At 39.8% G+C, this 19978-nt stretch overlaps 1 protein-coding gene across 3 annotated transcripts; it reads left to right on the top strand.

The window, feature by feature from the left end:
- Nucleotides 1-753: 753 nt before the first annotated feature.
- LOC146579079 (butyrophilin subfamily 3 member A2-like) lies at nucleotides 754-9328 on the top strand. 3 transcript variants are annotated; one of them, XM_085260855.1, is made up of 7 exons: nucleotides 3784-3840; nucleotides 4842-4932; nucleotides 5128-5469; nucleotides 6240-6518; nucleotides 6609-6728; nucleotides 7923-8453; nucleotides 8560-9328. In XM_085260855.1, exons 2-6 carry the CDS (start codon nucleotides 4851-4853, stop codon nucleotides 8447-8449), a joined length of 1350 nt encoding a protein of 449 aa, XP_085116981.1. In that variant the 5' UTR covers nucleotides 3784-3840; nucleotides 4842-4850; the 3' UTR covers nucleotides 8450-8453; nucleotides 8560-9328. The 3 variants fall into 3 exon arrangements, with proteins under 3 accessions (XP_085116973.1, XP_085116981.1, XP_085116964.1); XM_085260847.1 differs by lacking the exon at nucleotides 3784-3840 and adding an exon at nucleotides 754-834 and having other exon boundaries at nucleotides 7923-9328; XM_085260838.1 differs by having other exon boundaries at nucleotides 7923-9328.
- The last annotated feature ends 10650 nt before the right edge of the window (nucleotides 9329-19978 follow it).

Genomic DNA, 19978 nt, shown 5'->3' on the forward strand with positions numbered 1-19978 from the left:
TATTTGCAAAAGATGTATACAGTGAATATTAAAATGTTTAAAAACTAATCTGATATACCTGACATAATTTTGAGTATAATTAGTTTCTATTTATGTGGATATTGTACATGTGTAGCATTCATTTGATTTTGACTCAAATACATTTATATTTTTAATGGTAAATACCAAAAAAAAGGGTTTTTATAAGAAACAGTTTATTTAAAAACGTTCAGGAACATTGTACATGTACTTTTTTGTATTTAAGTGGTTGCAACCTGTTACTGTAGTGCACAAAACAAAGTCATGAAACATGTCACCAATATAAAGGCAGTAGAATTAGAATTACAGATAAAATAAATTTTATGAAAGTTTGACCATATTTGACCCAAAAGAAGAGGTCAGAGGTCCAGAGTAACCTGATATTTACAAACCCCATGTATCATTCCCTACATGCTGTCAGTCCCACAATGACATCGTTTTAAATAAATGGCTCTATATAACATTATCATTACTCTGACTTTCAGGTTGATCTGTTGAACTTAGGGATGCAAACACTACCAAAAACATGAGCTCCTTGTTGAAGGTAATAAGAAACTGCTGACCTATCTACACATGATCTGTAGTGATCTGATGCAACATGCAATCAAGGTCAACCGTCCCTGTGTTTGTCATGCTCAGTGTTTATCTGATAAACACCAAGGAATGTGCAGCAGTGAACGTTAGAAACTGATCAGACTTGAGTGTCTGGTTCGCAGTGACTCGTTAATCATTGTCTCAGTTCCTGTTTCCTGCTCAGCTCCAACGATTCATTTCACTTTAACAGCAACAGTTTGGATCACTGTGTCTTTATCTGTGGTAAGTCTTTTTTTATTTATTTGTCTGGTTCTTTGCTGTTTTGTTATTTTGTTTTTTGATTCAGAGAACAAACAAACAAGAACCTTATAAAAAACACTGAAATGTGTGGTTAAAGAAAAAAAAAAGTGATTTTTTTTTGTTGTTTTGCTGTCAAACCGTGAGCACATACAAGATGACAAATGTCTGTCAGTTGTTAAAAGCTCCCACAAAGCTCCAAATGTAGCAGCAAAGTGTGAGAAAAGCTGTGTTTATGTTTATAAAGAACTGTTCTTGGAGTCGTGCAGAGACCTGCACTCAAAGCAGGACTTTGTCTATCGAGGTGACTTAAATGAAACTCGGAGCTTTCAGTTTTAGTTATGTACCTAAGTTACACTGCTATGGAGCAGGTTAATTTCAAAATAAAAGGTCATAGTCTAATCTGATCTGTGTTCCTGGTGAGTGTTTGATGGGTCATCTCCAGCCTTGGCTGAGCCTTTGTGCTTTTCTTTAATGTATTTGCCAAATAGAGATAAAACACAGAGCTGACTGCAGCAGCAGGTTTCTCAGATTTTCTTTCAGGCTCGTGCTGGTTGCTCTGCTGTGTACAGAGTGGGCGGAGTCAACTCACATGAATTGTTTCGGTTTCTCCTCTGAAAATGACTTCTTGATACAAACTCTTGAGAACAAAAGTCAGTTTACTCCTCAGAAAAAATCCTGAAAGTTTGGAGGTGTTTTGTTGATTTTAAGCTTTAGACTCATCAGGTTTGTTCTGCACTCTGTCAATCATAGCTAGAGAGCTCACTTTTCTACTTTCAAAGGAAAATATAGTAGGGGCTCGATGGGTGAGAGCACTAACCCAAAGACTCACAGTTCATGCTGAAAAAAAAACCAAAAACAAAACCGGTTACCCTGATGATGACATATCACCCGCAATCAGTTGTGGGAGTGTGACAGTCAGGCATTAGTACAATGTCAGCAATGTTAATGTCAGTGAAACACAGGAGCGTTTGACTGCGTTATAGCTTGCAACATGGATTTTTGCCAGAAATCTTCTTTTTTAAAATCTAGAGTCTTTTAGTCTTTTTCTCATCCATACTCTGCTTATGCATTTTGCACCATTTCGATACCTCTGTTTACAAAAATCTACACTCTCAAAATCTGCCAGAGAAACCTCAACCAACAATATTTCGTCTGCTTTTTTTCATATATCACTTGTATTAAAGTATTCACAAGTATTAAATTATCTTCTGGATTTTAAGCCTTTAAATTCCACTTTAAATGTTTGAATCATTTACTCTTTATTGAAAAAACTCACAAAAAATAAATTTCCATGTAATAAATTGGATGAGGATGGGACATTGGGGGTGATTAGATTATTGGACATGTCAAAGAACAGACACAAAATGGATTGTATTGCATTATTATTTTTTGTGTAGTGCCTCTCGATACAAAAATGCCCCATTCACTTCTACTGAAACCACATTTATTTAAATCTCTCTGCCGTTGTAGTATAACACCATGTGTCCTGTAATGTCAGGATTTCCCTAGCACCTGTAAGAATAATCTATGTCTGTATGTTCTTTGCTGATTCCAAGAAGGATCCACAACAGTGAACAGTACTAAATTATTGAAGGCAGACTCATCGATGCAATTGAAGAAGAGGACAAGAGAAAAAACAAGAAAAACATAAAAGTCCTTCCTCACCACTCACAATATTTAATATACACTCAACAAAAATATAAACGCAACACCTTTGTTACTGCTCCCATTCCCCATGGGATGGACGTAGAGACCTAAAATTCATTCCAGATACACAATATAACCATCCCTCCCAAACAGTGGTCACAAATCAGTCCAAATGTGTGGTAGTGGGCACATCTGCTATATTGAGATAATCCATCCCACCTCACAGGTGTGCCACATCAGGATGCTGATCTGACATCATGAGTAGTGCACAGGTGTACCTCAGACTGCCCACAACAAAAGGCCACCCTGGATTGTGCAGTTTTGTCTCACAGCAAAATGCCACAGATGCCACAAGCAATGAGGGAGCGTGCAATTGGCATGCTGACAGCAGGAATGTCAACCAGATCTGTCGCCCGTGCATTGAATGTTCATTTCTCAACCATAAGCCGTCTCCACAGGCGTTTCAGAGAATATGGCAGCACATCCAACCGGCCTCACAACCGCAGACCTCGTGTAACCACACCAGCCCAGGACCTCCACATCCAGCAGGTTCACCTCCAAGATCGTCTGAGACCAGCCACCCAGACAGCTGCTGGAACAATTGGTTTGCACAACCAAACAATTTCTGCACAAACTGTCAGAAACCGTCTCAGGGACGCTCAACTGCATGCCCGTCGTCCTCATCGGGGTCTTGACCTGACTCCAGCTCGTCGCCGTAACAGACTTGTGTGGGCAAATGCTCACATTCGATGGCGTCTGGCACGTTGGAGAGGTGTGCGCTTCACGGATGAATCATGGTTCACATTGTTCAGGGCAGATGGCAGCTGAGAATGTCCCAGTTCTTGCATGGCCAGCATACTCACCGGACATGTCACCCATTGAGCATGTTTGGGATGTGCTTGACCGGCGTATACGACAGCGTGTACCAGTTCCCACGAATATCCAACAACCTCGCACAGCCATTGAAGTGGAGTGGACTAACATTCCACAGGCCACAATTGACAATCTGATAGACTCCATGCGACGATGTGTTGCACTGCATGAGGCAAATGGTGGTCACACCAGATACTGACCGGTTCTGGGTCCCCAGACCCCCAATAGCGCAAAAAACTGCACATTCCAGGGTGGCCTTTTGTTGTGGGCAGTCATGTGTTCATTTAAACAAAGTTCAACTCATTTTATGAAAAGAACTGACCTTTGATATCAGGAACTATAAAGTCAACACACGTTATTGTTTTTAACAGAGGGTTGGGCTGAGAGTGCACATTGTTTTATTACAACCTACTTTCTTTGACCTGTGGGGATGGTTGGTTGGTTGGATGGTTTTAAGCAGTTCAACGGGTATGTAGATTTTTACCATATAAGCTACAATGTATCATTTCCTTCTTTATTTATTTTGATTATTTACTTACTTTACTTACTAAATTATCTAGCAGGTGTTTATAATACATACAATCTGATTAATCACATGAGCATTTACAGTTACCAGAGGCACAAAGAATGTGTAAGCGGAAACATTTTTTGTAGTGAAGGAGTGAAAGTAACATAATTAGTATTTCTGGATACTTGTGCATTCATAAATATTTAGAATGTGTAATTTTAATTACATGCTGTTATTAGTTGCTACTTGGAGAGTTTGCAATTTGAAACAAAATCCATCTCTTCTATCAGCATTAAATAGACAGTAAGTCTATTAATTGCAAACAGGACAAAAGAAACCATGACCTATGCACAGACAGCTTATTGGAGGAGGACCTCATGGATATACTGAACTCAATGTTACTTGTGTCTCTTGTCTCTCTACTTTCATCGCTCTATTAATTTGATCTCTTTAGTGGTTACTGGTAAGAGTAGATGTGGCAACCAGAAAATGTGAAAAAGGCACAGTACAACAGCCAATGTTTTATCACTGTTTATCAACAAAAACATACTTTTGTGCAAATTTTCACAGACCTTTGATTTAGTAAAAAGTGCTTTTGTTATTTTGCTTGTAGTATAATGACTCCACAAAGATGAGTAACTTTGCTGTGTCCAGATGACATGGTAGCTCTCATCAAGAGCTGAGAAGAAAACGTCAACAATTCCCAGCTTGTCTTTCAATTGAATGTCCAGATTTCCTGCAATGTTCTTGATCTCTCTTGTTACTGTTACTCCTGGAAAGGAGCGCATTTCCAAATGGTTAAACATAAATTTAACATAATTAAATACTTTTTTCAAATGTGATATTACCGTGACAGTCTACAAATCAGTCTTTCACTGTTTCATTTTTTCTATCAGAGAATGGCTTAATATAAAAAGTGTGTGTTTACTATGCCCCCCCCCCCCCTTTTTTTTTGTTGCAGACATCTAGAATGAGTCCTATAAAGAATAAACATCTCTTGGTTTTGCATCATGTTGTTGTCGTCCTCCTTTTTCTAACACAATCTTGTGGTGGTAAGTTGCACACAAACATTTATAAAATCCACAATTTAAAGTTCTTACCTGTAGTCTTTCACAGATGATGGAAACACACACTGTAACAGCACCAGTTTATGTTGATGTAGTTAAATAAATATATTACACAGTTTGCTCAGACTGATCTTCACAATTACTAAACTGCTGAACTGTATGTGTCCCTAAATTTGTTAGGTCAGCATCAAATGATTGGTCCAACTCAGCCAGTAGTGGCCATGATTGGTGATGACATCATTTTGCCATGCCACCTGGAACCTGCTGTGGATGCTGTTGACCTGACTGTGGATTGGTCCAGAACTGACCTCAAACCTAGATCTGTCTATGTGAGGCGAGAGGGTGTGGAGCTTCTGACTGAGCAGAATCCTTTGTACACAGGAAGAACATCACTCTCTGTCAACAAACTGCAGTGTGGAGACGTTTCATTGAAACTCTCCACAGTGCAACTCTCTGATGCAGGAACATACAAATGCCTTGTACCTAAATTTAATGCAGAAACTGTGGTGACGCTTGCTGTAGGTAAGTTTCATTTAATTTAGATTAATTTCTTCACTTTGCAATTTAGATGTGAAGAAATACTTTAAGCAACATAGATATTGAGGGTCAAAGGGCACTCAGAATGACAAGAGGGATAAAGGAACACTTGGGTCAGCTCCAGTAGAAAGTGGATCATTCACAGAGGCATATGAGTTGAGAATAGAAGTGCAATCATTCTGGGTAACCAAAATAGCTCTTACTTGGGCTAGAAAATACTTCCTGGACAGATATTTGGACTGAACATATTGACACAAACTGACAAGAGGGAATCCCTACTGAATCATTGGCAATCTAGTATTCTGGCCATAGGGGTACACAACCTGACCAGTGTAGCACATGGAACAGCTGGACAAATAAGAGAGGTGCATAACAAAAACCAACAGTATTTATAATTGGAGGGGATTTGTGCACACTAAATGGGCGTTTAGCCAACCGAGGGGAAGTTGGCCCCATGATAAAAACACTACAGCCAAGGAGGCCCTTTTAACGACCAAGAGGGACCAGAGGAACGTTGATTTGACAAAGGAAATACTTGGATAGGTACAGGGTAATTTCAGCCTATATACAGGAATTTTGACAAGAGCAAATGGAACAAATAAGAATATTCGAATTTTGTCCAGCCAGATACGCAGTGTTGATTTCACATATCATTGGGCCAATCTATAAGTCTCTTAGGACAAGAACAATGTGCGTTAAGATTGATCAGAGATAAATTTGGGCGAACTGTAACTATTTAATTCTTTTCTTTGCAGGTTCAGTTTCCTCCCCAGTCATAGAACTCACTAATGTCAAAAATAAAATGGTGTTAGAGTGTAAATCTAATGGCTGGTATCCAGAGCCTCAGATGTTGTGGGTGTACAGTGAGGAAAAACCCATTTCTGTTGAACCTACAAAGAATGTCAGAGGTTCTGATGGCCTCTATGCTGTCAGCAGTAAAGTGACTGTGGAGAAAGGACAGAGCTACAGCTTCACCTGCAAAGTTCAACAGAAGAATATCAGTCAAATCAAAGAGACACACATCCATGTTTCAGGTAGAAATGCCTTTTTTTTTTATATCACTCACATTAATTTTCAGTTACAGAAAGTAGAATCTAGAACATTTTGTCTCCTTATATTTACAGGTGATCTCTTTATGGTCCAGTCTAATACTGCTGTTCACATTATCATCAACTTGGCTGTCTGTTTAATAAGCGTCGGCACAGTAATATTCCTAATATGGAAATGTGGACAAAAGAAAACCAGTAAGTTCAAACTACATTTACCCCACTTTTTACCCCAAGCTTAAATTATCATCAGGCCTTTTTAATGTCTTGTTTTAGTGTAACTGCCTTTAAAATTAAGGGCTAAGAAGTACAAACGGGATTCAAAATAAAAATGACACAAACACATAAACAGTTATGTTAAAGGCACTCGAGGGAAAAAAGTGGATGGAAACTGCAGAAATTACAGAGATTTACTAGCAAAATTGGAGGCTCTCATCAACTTTACTTTTATAAAGGAATATAACCCTGTGTCCTGTGTTGTAAAGAGATGTGTTAAAACATGCAGAGTTGGTCCCATCAGTGCAGACTGACTGAGATTGAATGCAATATCTTGACTCTCTGTCTGCATTTATAAACTAAGTGTCAATTATTGGCAAGTGGTTGCCCGTCTGTCAGAGAGTAACTGGACTTAGTTCAAGTCACACTGTGATTATTTGTTGGCAGTTTGCATCCCATTAGCAACCTGTGCAATTGCCTTGTGATCAAAAGTGGAGTATAGAACACCCTCAACCTCTAGAAGACCAACTGGTTGCCACAACCACCTGCTGAATGTGTAGAAATTCCACACGAGGAAGTTGCCTTCTTATTGTTTTCCTCTAGTGTGACTGAGACCTTTTTGGGGCAAAGGTAAAAATATTTGAGGAAATCACCCACTGTGAAATTATAGTTATAGCAACAATATAAATTAAAACTTTTTGTGCTTCATCCTTGTTGTAGGAATTGCAACCAAAATGTCATGTTCTCACTTGTTTACTCATATAAACAAAGCAGTGAAAGAAAATTAAATGTGAAAATTAGATATGCATGAATAGATAGATGTGATTTTGAATAAAATTGGCCAAACCTCTCTGATTCACATGTAGCAGTTTCAGTACATCTAATGCTATTTTAAATATCCTTCATTAGTGATTTCTGAACATCTATTTTCACTGAATTTTGAAATACATCTGAAAGTCAGTCCTTCTCAAAAGAAGACTTTTGTTCTAGACTCTACATTGTTGTAGGGTGCTAACCATAGTGTCTCTATAGTAATGCTTCAGACTGTTTATTTCCATTTATATTTGATTACTGGTATAGTAAATTAATACTGTCAACACATGTGAACACATAAAAATGACTAATATGTTGTCCCTATTTTCCTAATAATGTTTTCCTGCAATTTTATTCACACAGAAATCAGCAAACATGATGAAGATGAAAATGAACTACATCAAACAGAGATGGAGGAAAAATTACAGAAAGAACGTGAGGAAAAGAAAAGACTTGAAGAGGAGTTGCAGAACAAGGGGGGAGACTTAAAACATGTCAGACAAACCATTGAAAAACTGATGGAGCAGAAGACATCTCTGAAGAACCAGAGAGAAAAACTCATCACACTGATTCAGGAGGACAAGATAGAGATGAAACAGGTCATGAACGGGTTGGAGACTATCCCAGCTTTGGCTTTGGATAAATCCAAACAAATCCAAAAGCTTGTAGATAAAAAAAAGGACCTGGAAAAGAGAACAGAAGTACATGAAGAACTGTTAAAGATGACAGAAAAGCTAATGGGGGAAACAGAGAACATTATAATCCAAATGACAGAAAGAAAAGGAAAGCTAGAAAAAGACGAGGAACAAATTATTAAACACTTGAGAGAGAAACAAAAAAATGAAAGAGATTTAGAAGAAACTGTCAGAGAAACAAGCGAGGAACACTGAACAGGTGTGTAAGTTTTTCTTTAATATATTTCTTGCTAAAATCACACGTACAAACTGCTGTGTTGTGCCTTCAGTTGTGAACCTAACCTGTTTTTTTGCTTTTCTTAAAGGATCACAAAAATGTATCAACATTTTTGTGATCCTTTAAATCTTTTGTCTGTGTGTAAGTAAGAATTACACTGTGAGAGGAAGAAGAAAATATGTCTGTATTGTCGTGAGACCTGGGGTAGAATGAGATTGAAGTCCCCCTGGCCGCCTCATCATCACAGCTAAGAGATATTGAAGGTCTTAATAGTCAGACTTGTGTGAGTAACAGTGATCAAAGTTCTAAAACAGAGCTTTCATGCATTTCATAATAATTAAGCATTTTATTCTTAATCAAGATAAATAAAATACAAATGTAATTAATATACTAATGACAAACATAGTTTGAGTAATAGAAATAACTGTTTTAATGTCTGAGTTTTGTGGTGAAATGTGTCAGTGCTCATGAGCAGCTTCAACCGTGGCAGTTTTGTTTCTAATAACAGGCTTCACCAAGAGTCTGACCTGTGTGTGTGTGTGTGTGTGTGTGTGTGTGGGGGGGGGGTGAAAGAGACACACTGGAACCACTAATCTCAGAAAAGTGTCTGACTACAAAATGTATCAGTCTAAAAACAATTTCCCGTCTAAAAATCTGTTTTCTGCATTATTCGCTTGCTTGTTACGTACAAGTCTACCGTTGTTTACAGCGCTGTCGGCCGCTGTTTTTTTCCCCTTTACTTATTTCTGAAAAGAAAACCTAATTTCTGCTGTTCAATGGGCTTCTGAACAAATGTAAACTTTTTGAAATTATGCAAAATGCTCAGCTGTGTCTGTAATAAAACCGCTGTAACTTCAGAGGTAACGTTCATATGTTGATTAATGGTTTTCTTTCTTTCTTTTTGATGTACTGCAGAATATTTTTATAAAATCCCAGGCCAGGAAATCACCATCATGTTTTTCTGTGTTTTATCTTCAGCTACTTTGACACAAAGGCATCTGCTGTGATGCTCACACCTTTGATAAAGTCTTGTGTGTGTCAGCTTCCTTTTTATTGATACAAAAATATGTAAATGTACTGATCTGAATTATAATATTTCTGACTGTCTGAGGCAAAATATCCCAGAATTAAATCGAATCTAATCGAATCGAATTGAATCGAATCGATTCAGGACCTTGTGAATTGGAATTGAATCAATTCTAGAAATCAGTGACGATACCCAGCCCTACTAGAGATGTGTAAACAAAGGTATAAACAAAGCTCCATAAAAATTAACAAGTAGCCTAAAGTGCCCTTCTCATCCCCTGGAAACATGGGACTACAGAAGCAGTAGTCCCATGTTTTTAATGAAACCAACATTAAAAACATGTCTAAAAGACATTGCCTGGTGTTACAAAACAACCCCTTCAATAGACCAAAACACAGTGTCCACAAATAACATATAAAAGCATCACTCTGATGTCACTTTGATTGGGGGTGGCTGTAGCTCAGGTGGCAGAGCAGGTCAGCCACTAATCAGAAGGTCGGTGGTTCGAACCCAGGCTGCCTCCTGGCTGCATGCCAAATATCATTGGGCAACATACTAACCCAATGTTTGCCTACTGGTGGTGGTCAGAGGGTCTGGTGGTGCCAGTGTCTGGCAGCCTCGCCTCTGTCAGTACAGGGCAGCTGTGGCTACAATGTAGCTTGCCATCGCCAGTGTGTGAATGACTGAATGTAGTGTGAAGTTCTTTGGGGTCCTTAGGGACTGAGAAAAGCACTATGCAAATGCAGACCATTTAGGTATGTTCATAATAGACCACATATTGTTTTTTCATTTACACAATTTGTCATGAAGCTTTAAAATACAGTTTGGGTATAAAGTTTGTCTCTAATTTATTTAAAGAATATTGATGCATCTTACCTTCAACACTAAGCCAGCTCTCTGGTGATTCTCCAGCATCAGCAATACTACATTTGTAAAGTCCTTCATCAGATTTGGATACAGTGGGAGTCATTTTTTTCCTGATGAGCTGCTCCCAATGGAGACGCCATTTTTGTAGAATTTTGCAGTGTAGTTGGAGTTCACATCCTTTTTTCTACAATGCAAGGTCACGCTTTCTCCCTGCATCACAGGTTGGACAGGAATCTCCAGGATCACATGACTCTCTAAATCTAAATGACAGATAACAATTTTGTGTCACCCCACCCCCCCCTCTGTCCCCTTCCGGCTGCCTCTGCCTCAATTTTATCCCACAACTTAGACATTCACATTATTCACACTCTCATTACACATACATATAGGATCTTGGGGGTGGGCACAATCACGGAGTCCATATTACCATCAGGGTGTACACCTCACCCCTGGCGTCGTTGCCCACCTCTCAATTTTAAATACACTTAGACATTGAGGGCTATCAGGAGGGACTATGCGCTTACCTGCTGCTTCTTGGCAGGTAGCTCCATGCCCTCCTGGGTTTTAATTGCACCTTAGAACACACATGCATCAACACTACAATGAGCGGGTGGAGGGAGGTTTGGAGTCTTCTCCCACCCCCATTCTCTGCGGCCTGCTGGAGCGGGAGGGCTAGGAGGAGTTGGCCGTCCGACTGCGGTCTGGAGTGTGGGGCCTCCCTGCTGCTACGGAGTCGGGGCGGTCTGCCTCTCCCCACCGCAGGGAAAAGGGTAACACCACCTGGGTCTGGGTGCAGTTCCCCCCTCCAGGGGCAAGGGTACCTAGACCCGGTTTGTAGAGTACGCTTGGGGAGTGTGATCGTGTGTACAGCGTCTCTTTATGTCTGTCTCCACGTTGGTTGAGTGTGGAGTGAGTGCATATGAGAGCATGAGGGGGGGAATGGATGTTTGTGTCTGTGTGTGCCTGTATGTCTGTGTCTATATGTCAGGTTGGGTATCAGACACCACCTCTCTGGGGACACCTCAGGCCCTCCAAGGTTTGGAGGCCTATCTCCACCCACCACCACTTCCCCTGCCGGTGGCGGACTCCCTCAGGTGTCGGTGCGTTGGTGGTTCTTTGTGTCTGGGGGTGGGCGTCCAGGTACACACCGGCTCACTCCTTGGCGGCCGCTTATCGGGGCCTGGAACCTGGGGCTCGCTCGGACCACTTCGGAGGTGGGGTGCCCCCGGCCTCTCGGCCTGGGCTCGGTCACTCAGGCACAGCTGGCTGCCGGCGGAGCTCACGGGCGCGTCACTGCAACTCCCCCTGGCTTCTGCTCCGCGGCTGCTGAGTGAACCCTCATCTGGGACTCTCCTCAGCTCTTGCTGGGACAGTGGCGCGGCTGCCCCTCTGTTGGTCTTCCATGGTCTCTTGTGTTCTGGGGGCCTCTGGATGTCTGGAGTTTTGATCTCCTCCATACCTGCTTCATACCCTGGAGGACGGGGCTGTGGCCCCCCCACACTCCCTAGCAGATCGTTACATGGAGAAACCTTTGGAATACAAGCACGCTGATCCACACAGGTATGCACACGGGTGTTCACTGCTCGTAGACTTAAATTACACCTTTCTTGGCTACTACTTCGAAGCACATCTGTCCTGCGTGCTGCACAACAACATTGAATATTTAGTATTTACTGCTGTTTACACTAAGCTAGATTAATGCGATGGTGTTGTGTTTAGTATGTTGCTTTGTTTTTTTTGTTTTTTTGCTTGTTTTCTATTCTTCTCTCAACAGGTGATCCAGGAGATTCTTATTTTTTTTCTCCCCCCCTTTCTCACTGTCCCTCTCCCCTTCTGTTTTTCCTTTCCTTCCTCTTTCTTTCTCCCTTTCCTATCCCTCACTCATGTCTGTCCCATCTGTAACATCTGAAAATAAAATATAATAAATAATAAAAACAAAGATCGACCAAATGGACCAATACGGCAATGCCACGAAGATCCATTTGGCAAAGTAAATCCATTGGGTATCCTTGTTGGTCTTCAGACAACAATTCTGATGGCTAAAGAACCAAATGGGACAGGCAAAAAAAAAAAAACAATTTTGTGTCAAAAAGTTTTTTTTGATTTCCTTTAAGTTCTCTTGAAATTGTACATACATGGATGCTTAAAAATGACACTGTGCATTACTGTAAGTGATGTACTGAACATAAAAAAACTAAATATGTCAATGCATGATTAAGTTTTTTTTTTTTGTTTTTTTTCCCATGGACATACCAGTTACAGTGATGTTGACAGAGTTGCTTTTTTGTATTCCTCCATGTTCACACCAGTATTCTCCACTGTCAGTTGATGGATACGCATTAATAATATTGCAAGGTCCAATCGATGTTTCCCAGGTTGAAGCACATGTTCTAACATCTCCATTTATCTTCTTCATCACTCTCCATCCAATCAGCCCATTTAGCCCTTCACAGCTGATATTGACAGGCTCTCTTTGAAAGAACTGCTGTCTGTTTGGAACAACTTGAGGAAAACCTGAATCTGAGACAGAAAATCAAATAAAGACTCAAGAAATACAGAACAAAATAGTTTCAAACTTAAGGTTATTGCATATGTGCTACTTCATGTGTATTGTTGTCTTTTTTTTTTCTGGGGTGGCTGTAGCTCAGGTGGCAGAGCAGGTCAGCCACTAATCAGAAGGTCGGTGGTTCGATCCCAGGCTGCCTCCTGGCTGCATGCCAAATATCCTTGGGCAAGATACTAACCCCGTGTTTGCCTACTGGTGGTGGTCAGAGGGCCCGGTGGCGCCAGTGTCCGGCAGCCTCGCCTCTGTCAGTGTGCCCCAGGGCAGCTGTGGCTACAATATAGCTTGCCATCGCCAGTGTGTGAATGACTGAATGTGGTGTGAAGCGCTTTGGGGTCCTTAGGGACTAGAAAAGCGCTATACAACTGCAGGCCATTTACCATTTTTCTGATGAACACAAAGGTATACACATCAAGCATCAACACTTTTATGAGATATATCATCTGCAGCAGTTACAAATTTTCATAATGAATACATGCAAATACATGGGCACATTTTGGATATATCAATTTGCCCTTCAGTTCTTCCATGTATTTTTTTATTTATTTTTTTTTACAAAAGGCAAGGTCAGTACTCACAAAGTCTGATAGTAAGAAATCTGACCTCCATGTTGCCTTGCTGCTCACTGCGTGAGTGTCAGACTAAAATGAGGATATATTCTTTTGTAAGAACTTCCTCTTCCTGTGGTTCTTTGTAGTGACTGGGGCCCAACATGGTTTCATTTCAATCACATGTGATTGCATAAAAAGATTCCTGCAATCTACTGTATTTTCAGTTTCTTGAATTTTATGTTCGATCTAGATTTTGATCATTCAGCCTATTCTTTTAATTAAGTTCTCAGTAGAAGGATAGATAGATAGATAGATAGATAGATAGATAGATAGATAGATAGATAGATAGATAGATAGATAGATAGATAGATAGATAGATAGACAGACCCACCCAATTTCAGTGTTACTCACACATTGGTTAGTCATTCTCAATGATCACCAGTTGTGTATAGTATGGAGTTTGGAGACCCCTGCGTATTGTTGTTAACAACAATAACATGGAAACAATCAACTCATTATTACTTTAGAAGTCCAAAGAGAACTGAACTAAATAACTTCTGGTACAGGTATGTGTGGGACTGATGACAAGTGACAACAGCCATTAATTCAGGTGATAACACCTGAAATGAGTAAGTAGTATGCACTGACTGATTCAGTGCATTTTAAAGCAATTATATATGTAAGTATGCAATTGCTTATATAACTGCTTATATAATACAAGGAATTATAATCAATTCCTTGAGTTTTTGTGCTTTGTATTACTTTTCCCCTTGTTGTCTTGTAAATGTATATTGTCTGAGTCTACCCTTGTCCTTTGTTATAGAGTGCCGTCTTATTTTATCTTTCCCTGAAGTTTGCTATTGTTTGGATTCCTAGCACTTCCGTTACCTGAATTTTTGTGATTTTTTTCAGTATTTAAGCTGTTGTTTTGAGTTCATTCCGTTTCCCATGTCCTGTGTTTGGGTCCACAACAGGCCTGTCATATAGCCCTCATATAATAGTTTTCTATGACATTTTGTCTCTATGTCTGTATGTACTAGCACTGTAATCTTAAAACTATGATTACATCAGCTTACATGCATCAACATACATTTATTGAGGATAGCAGAAGCTATTGCAGAATACACTTGGATACAATATTGTGCCTGCTATTCAGTACAGTAGCAGTAAATTAATTTTTATGAACAAAAAAAAAAATCTTACCTGTCATTGACAAATGTCACTATAAAGTTAACAGAAAGAGAAGTACTAGTCTACTTTTTTTTCTACAGTGACAGAACATACAAGAATGCAGTTGCATTTAAGATGACTGGTGTGCTTTTCCAGTTTGTTGGGTAGATTTTGACTTCGCATAGTGAATGTTTCTTTATATTTCCATAATCCTGGAAGTCCCACCAACAGAAACTTGGACACCAACAAAAAAATTACACCAATGGTGCGTACCATACTAAGCATGCTGGATTTATGAGTGAGTTCTTCTAGACTTAGACTTAGAAGATTAGAACTTTTAGTGTCACATGTAGGGATGGGTACCGGTGTCCGGTGCCATGATCGCACCGGTTCTGACATAAACGGTAGTAACCAGACCGAAAAGCAGCGCACATTTCGGTGCTTTATTTCGGTGCTTATTTTTCCTGAGCTGTGATACACTTCTAGCCAATCATTTTACGTTCCCGAGGATAGTAGGCGGGGCCAGGTACGTACGTTCTTTTATGCAGAGCTACAGATTAAAAATGCCCAAGGCGAAGCGGTCAAAAGTCTGGCTGTACTTCACAGCAAAATATGCAAACTCAGCAGCCAGCAACAAGTGCTTTAAGGTGATACTGTGATACTGTGCAAAGGAAGTAACACCTCAAATCCGATGAAACACCTGGCGACGCATAGCGGTTTTTTTTTAAAAGCCGAGAAATGCGCCGTATTTGATGGCAGCAGCAGCCGTTCTTCTCTGCGTGAGTAGCTTAATGTTGTTCGTGTGTAATTTACGTTGAGTAGGCTAACCACGTTATTACATTAATGCATGTAAGGTGAACTAGCAAACATCATCATAGCTACATGCGGCTGTCTTCTTGTTTGATGGCAGATGCTCCCTTCACCCTGGCCAAAAAGGCTAAAATGACCAAAGAAAAAGAGGGAAACAGCTAAACATGAGAGGTTTTTGGATAAAGTTTGTATTCCAGCTAAGAGTGATACCATATATGCCCCATAGCTGCAGAAAAGGCTAACATTGTTATCTTTTTACAAAAAACCAGCTGAACATGAGAGGTTTTTGGACCAATTTTGTGTTCTCCATTCTTTAAGCACCGGTTTGAGCACCGTTTGAGCACCAGCACCGTTTCAAAAGTACCGATTTGGCACCGGTATCGGATAAAACCTAAACGATACCCATCCCTAGTCATAGTACAGTTGCTTGCCCAATGAAATTATGTAACAAGACCACAAGGTGTGAATGTAAAAAACAATATACAAAGGAAGAATAGAATATATATATATATTATAAAAAATATATACTATTAAAAAGTTATGCAATATTGCTTAACTTTGAGAGAGAGAGAGAGAGAGAGAGGGGAACACTATGTACACTAGAATATAATAAATAATAAATAAGGGTGGAACGACTATGGAAATTGCTTATTTTGCGCGGAAATGGCACATCTGGAAAAAAAACAACATATTGCACAATGGAAAAAAAAAATACAGTAATAAATACCAAGTACTGCTCACGCTCTTATCATATCGGGTAATGTCTGTGTCTTATGGTTCCTGTTTTACTTTGAAGAGGTCTTGTGTTCTGTGTTCATTGTTTTAGGTTCACATTTTTTCCTGTTATGTCATCACGCCACATGGTCATAGGGACACATGTATCAGCTGTGTCCCCATGTGTTTTCCGTCCCCTCGTCACCTCCTGTGTATTTAAACATCACAACCTTTCCTCAAAATGAAATAGTGACATTACAGAATGCATGGTTTTATACTAAAATGGCAGAGAGGATAAAAAAATGTGGTTTTAATGGAAGTTAATGGGGGCATTTTTGTACACGTAGGTGTCAAGAAGGAGTATTTGGCACTACAAAAACAAAATAATGCAGTGAAATCAGTTTTGTTGCTGATGGTTGTCCAAAACTTTAATCACCACCAATGTCCCATTCATATACTGTTTAGTATATCAAGTTTTATTGTCATTTCAGCCATGTACAGTGATACAGTACAGAGTGAAATGAGACAACATTCCTCCTTTTTGGAAAATAAATTATTTGAAAGCTTGCCAAAATATATCTAAAGAGATTGTCCAGGTTGAAAGATTTTACAAGAACAATCTCAGTCCACAGGCTATAACACAAAGGCTCTCTGGCCTTAAGTACTAATTGCCAGAGTACCTCCTCTCTGTGGAGAAACAGCTCTACACAAAGGTGGTACATAAGGCTGGAAAGAGGGTAGGACACGTCCACGCAGGCAACACAGCCAGTAAACTCTAAATGCTCTGATATGCCATATCAAACAAGGTACAGATCAATGATTAACAGATGAGGTCATTTCAGTGGACTTTGACAGAGAAACTGACTGCATCCTGTGAGGCAAGTAGGCTTTAATAATACTTTAAATTTCATTTAAAATGATCAGTAGGGAAATGATTGGTTGCATAAAATGCTTTTAATCATTTGTTCAATCTGTCCAAACCTTTTAGTCTGTTGTTTGTTTTCTACATCTGACCGAGTGAATATGGAGTGTCACGGTCCTGGGTCGGTGACCCAGTGTTTTGACTTTTGTTTTTTTATTATTATTAATCCGTGATTTCATTGTGGTTTATGATTACTTGTGTTTTGGTTTCTGTTTTGTATGTCATGTCACTGTTGTCTCTGTGCTCCGTGGTCCCTTTGTTCAGTGTGAAGTCCTTGCCTCTGTCGTGTGTTTCCTGTTTTACTTTGACGGTCCCTTGACCCATGGCAGTGTTTCTAGTTTTACGTCTCCCCGGTCTCACCTGTTTAATTACTGTCATCTGTGTTTCCCTCCTGGCCCTCATTCCCTCGTTTACTCCTTGTATTTATTGTCCGTGTTTTCCTCCGAGTATAAGTACCCTTATACTCACCTGTGTGTTCTGTTCACAGTTTTTCCGGTTTGGTTTTATTTTGACTTGTGCAAGCAATAAAGCTTAGGTTTTTTGAGTTTAAGTTTTACATCCTGGAGTCTGCTTCTGGTTCCTGCCTTCTGCACACAGACCTTGAAAGGAGGATGCAAAAGTGCTTGAAGTCATGTCATATGATATTGTGACTGGAGAGCTAGGGGAAAGTAGACCACAGAATAAAAGTTGATATAAATGTGTATATAAGATATATATGAGTGTCATAATATTTAATATGTTTTCTCATTGGTACATTTGATATGCAATATAATATTTTACAAATGAAGTATCAATATTATATAAATAAATGGCACAGGCACTGCCACTCTGAGAGAGATTTATCAACAGCATATCAAGCTGACTGTGTGAACCATGTAGCCTGGACTTAACTGTTCAGCCTTTGTAGTGTTTTAACCCTCCTCTCGTGTTAGGGTCGGCACCGACCCATTTTAAATTTCAAATGCATAAAAAAACCACATAGATTTGTTTATTGTATCAAGGCTTTTTGACTTTGTCAGGAACCTCTATTTCTACAAAATAAAACCAAAAAAAAATATTTTCACTAAATTATAAAATGCCCTAGTTAAAATTATGACCTTTGTGTTGTTAGGGTCGGTTTCGACCCAGGTATAATATTATGAGTATAAAGCAATAATTAAAGCCAAAACTGAAATCATAAGTGCACTGTCAGCTAAAACACTTACAGCAAGCACCTCTCCTAATCATATGAGCTTTAGGGGATTCTTATTTTGCATGTTTTTTGCAGTATACCTGCACAAAAACAAAACAAAATAAACACGGGCATGTGAGGTGAATTCACTATTTGAGTGGCCATTTGACTTCCAGAGTGCACATTTACAATTTGCAGCATACAAAAAATGAGAAGAAGATTCACAGTGAGCCAAGTTCAGGATCATATTTTTGGTGAAAATGAAGGAGAGGACACAGAGCAGCATAGCGATTCAGATGGGCAGGTTTCTAAGGAGGAAGACAATGTGGACTATCATCCAGAAGACACAGACACATCTGATCAGAGGTGGAGGTCGCTGGTGCTGAAGCTACTCCTGCTGAAAGATTCAAGTCCAAAAATGGTAAGATCTTTTGGAGCTCAGTACCTCATGATGTACATGGCAGGGCAGCTGCTGCAAATGTCATCAAAATGACCCCTGGAATCACAAGGTTTCCTCTGACCAAAGTCAGTGACATCAAGAGATGTTTTGAGATATTTATGCCATTGTCACTAGAAAGAATCATCATTACTATGATAAACCTTGAAGGAAAAAAAAGTCCATGGCGACATGATGAGGAATACCTGGATGCTTTCATTGGTGTTCTTCTTGCTGGAGTGTACAGATGCTGCAATGAGGCCACTGATCGTCTATGGCAGGGGTGCCCAATCCCAGTCCTCGAGAGCTACTATCCTGCAGCTTTTAGATGCATCCCTACTCCAACACAGCTGAATCAAATGAATGGCTTGTTATCAGGCCTTTGCCAAACATGATGGCATGCTGAAGAGGTAATCAAACCATTTGATTCAGCTGTGTTGGAGTAGGGATGCATCTAAAAGCTGCAGGATAGTAGCTCTCGAGGACTGGGATTGGGCAGCCCTGGTCTATGGGATGCATCGACAGGCAGAAACATTTTCTGGGCAACGATGTCACTTCACACATTTGATATCATTTTGATTCAAGAGTCCTCAGATTTGACAACAGAGAGATCAGACCGAGGTCTGACAAGCTTGCTCCCATCAGGGATGTCTGGGAGAGATGGGTGCAGTTTCTTCCACTGATGTTCATCCCAGGGCCAGTGACAGTGGATGAACGTCTTGTCCACTTTTTGAGGAAAATGCCCCTTCCGGCAATATATACCCAGTAAGCCAGGGAAAAACGGCAGAAAAATCTGGGAAGCCTGTGATGCAAAAACCAACTATGCCTGGAATGTACAGATTTTCACAGTCAAAGCTGCGAGTGGCACTCCTGAGAAGAAACAATGAAAATGTGTGGTCCTCCATATGACCACTGGACTGCAGGATCAGCTGTGATATTTTATTTTATTTTTTACCAGATATGACCACGGACAAGAACTTCACAAAGGAAACTGAGGTGAAGCTGTATCATTGGGAAGTGATAAAAAGCCCACAATTACCCACGGCTATAACCAAAACAAAGGAGGAGTGGACTTTTTCTTTTTTTCAGTTTATATTAAAGGTCTACTGCTGAAAAAAACAACCTTTTTTTGTCTTTTCTTGATGTAAATGTCTATGGGTCGAAATTGACCCGTAACACCATAGATGTCATTTTAGTTATTAATCTTAAAATGAAAAAAATCAATAAAACAGATTTATTTAAGAGATGTGTCCTATACCCCTCAGTAATACTCAGG

This window comes from Mchenga conophoros, linkage group LG3 (assembly GCF_057382185.1).
Source record: "Mchenga conophoros isolate Kocher_MC1m ecotype Shallow Benthic linkage group LG3, M_conophoros_male_GT1.1, whole genome shotgun sequence".
NCBI classification, from domain to species: domain Eukaryota; kingdom Metazoa; phylum Chordata; class Actinopteri; order Cichliformes; family Cichlidae; genus Mchenga; species Mchenga conophoros.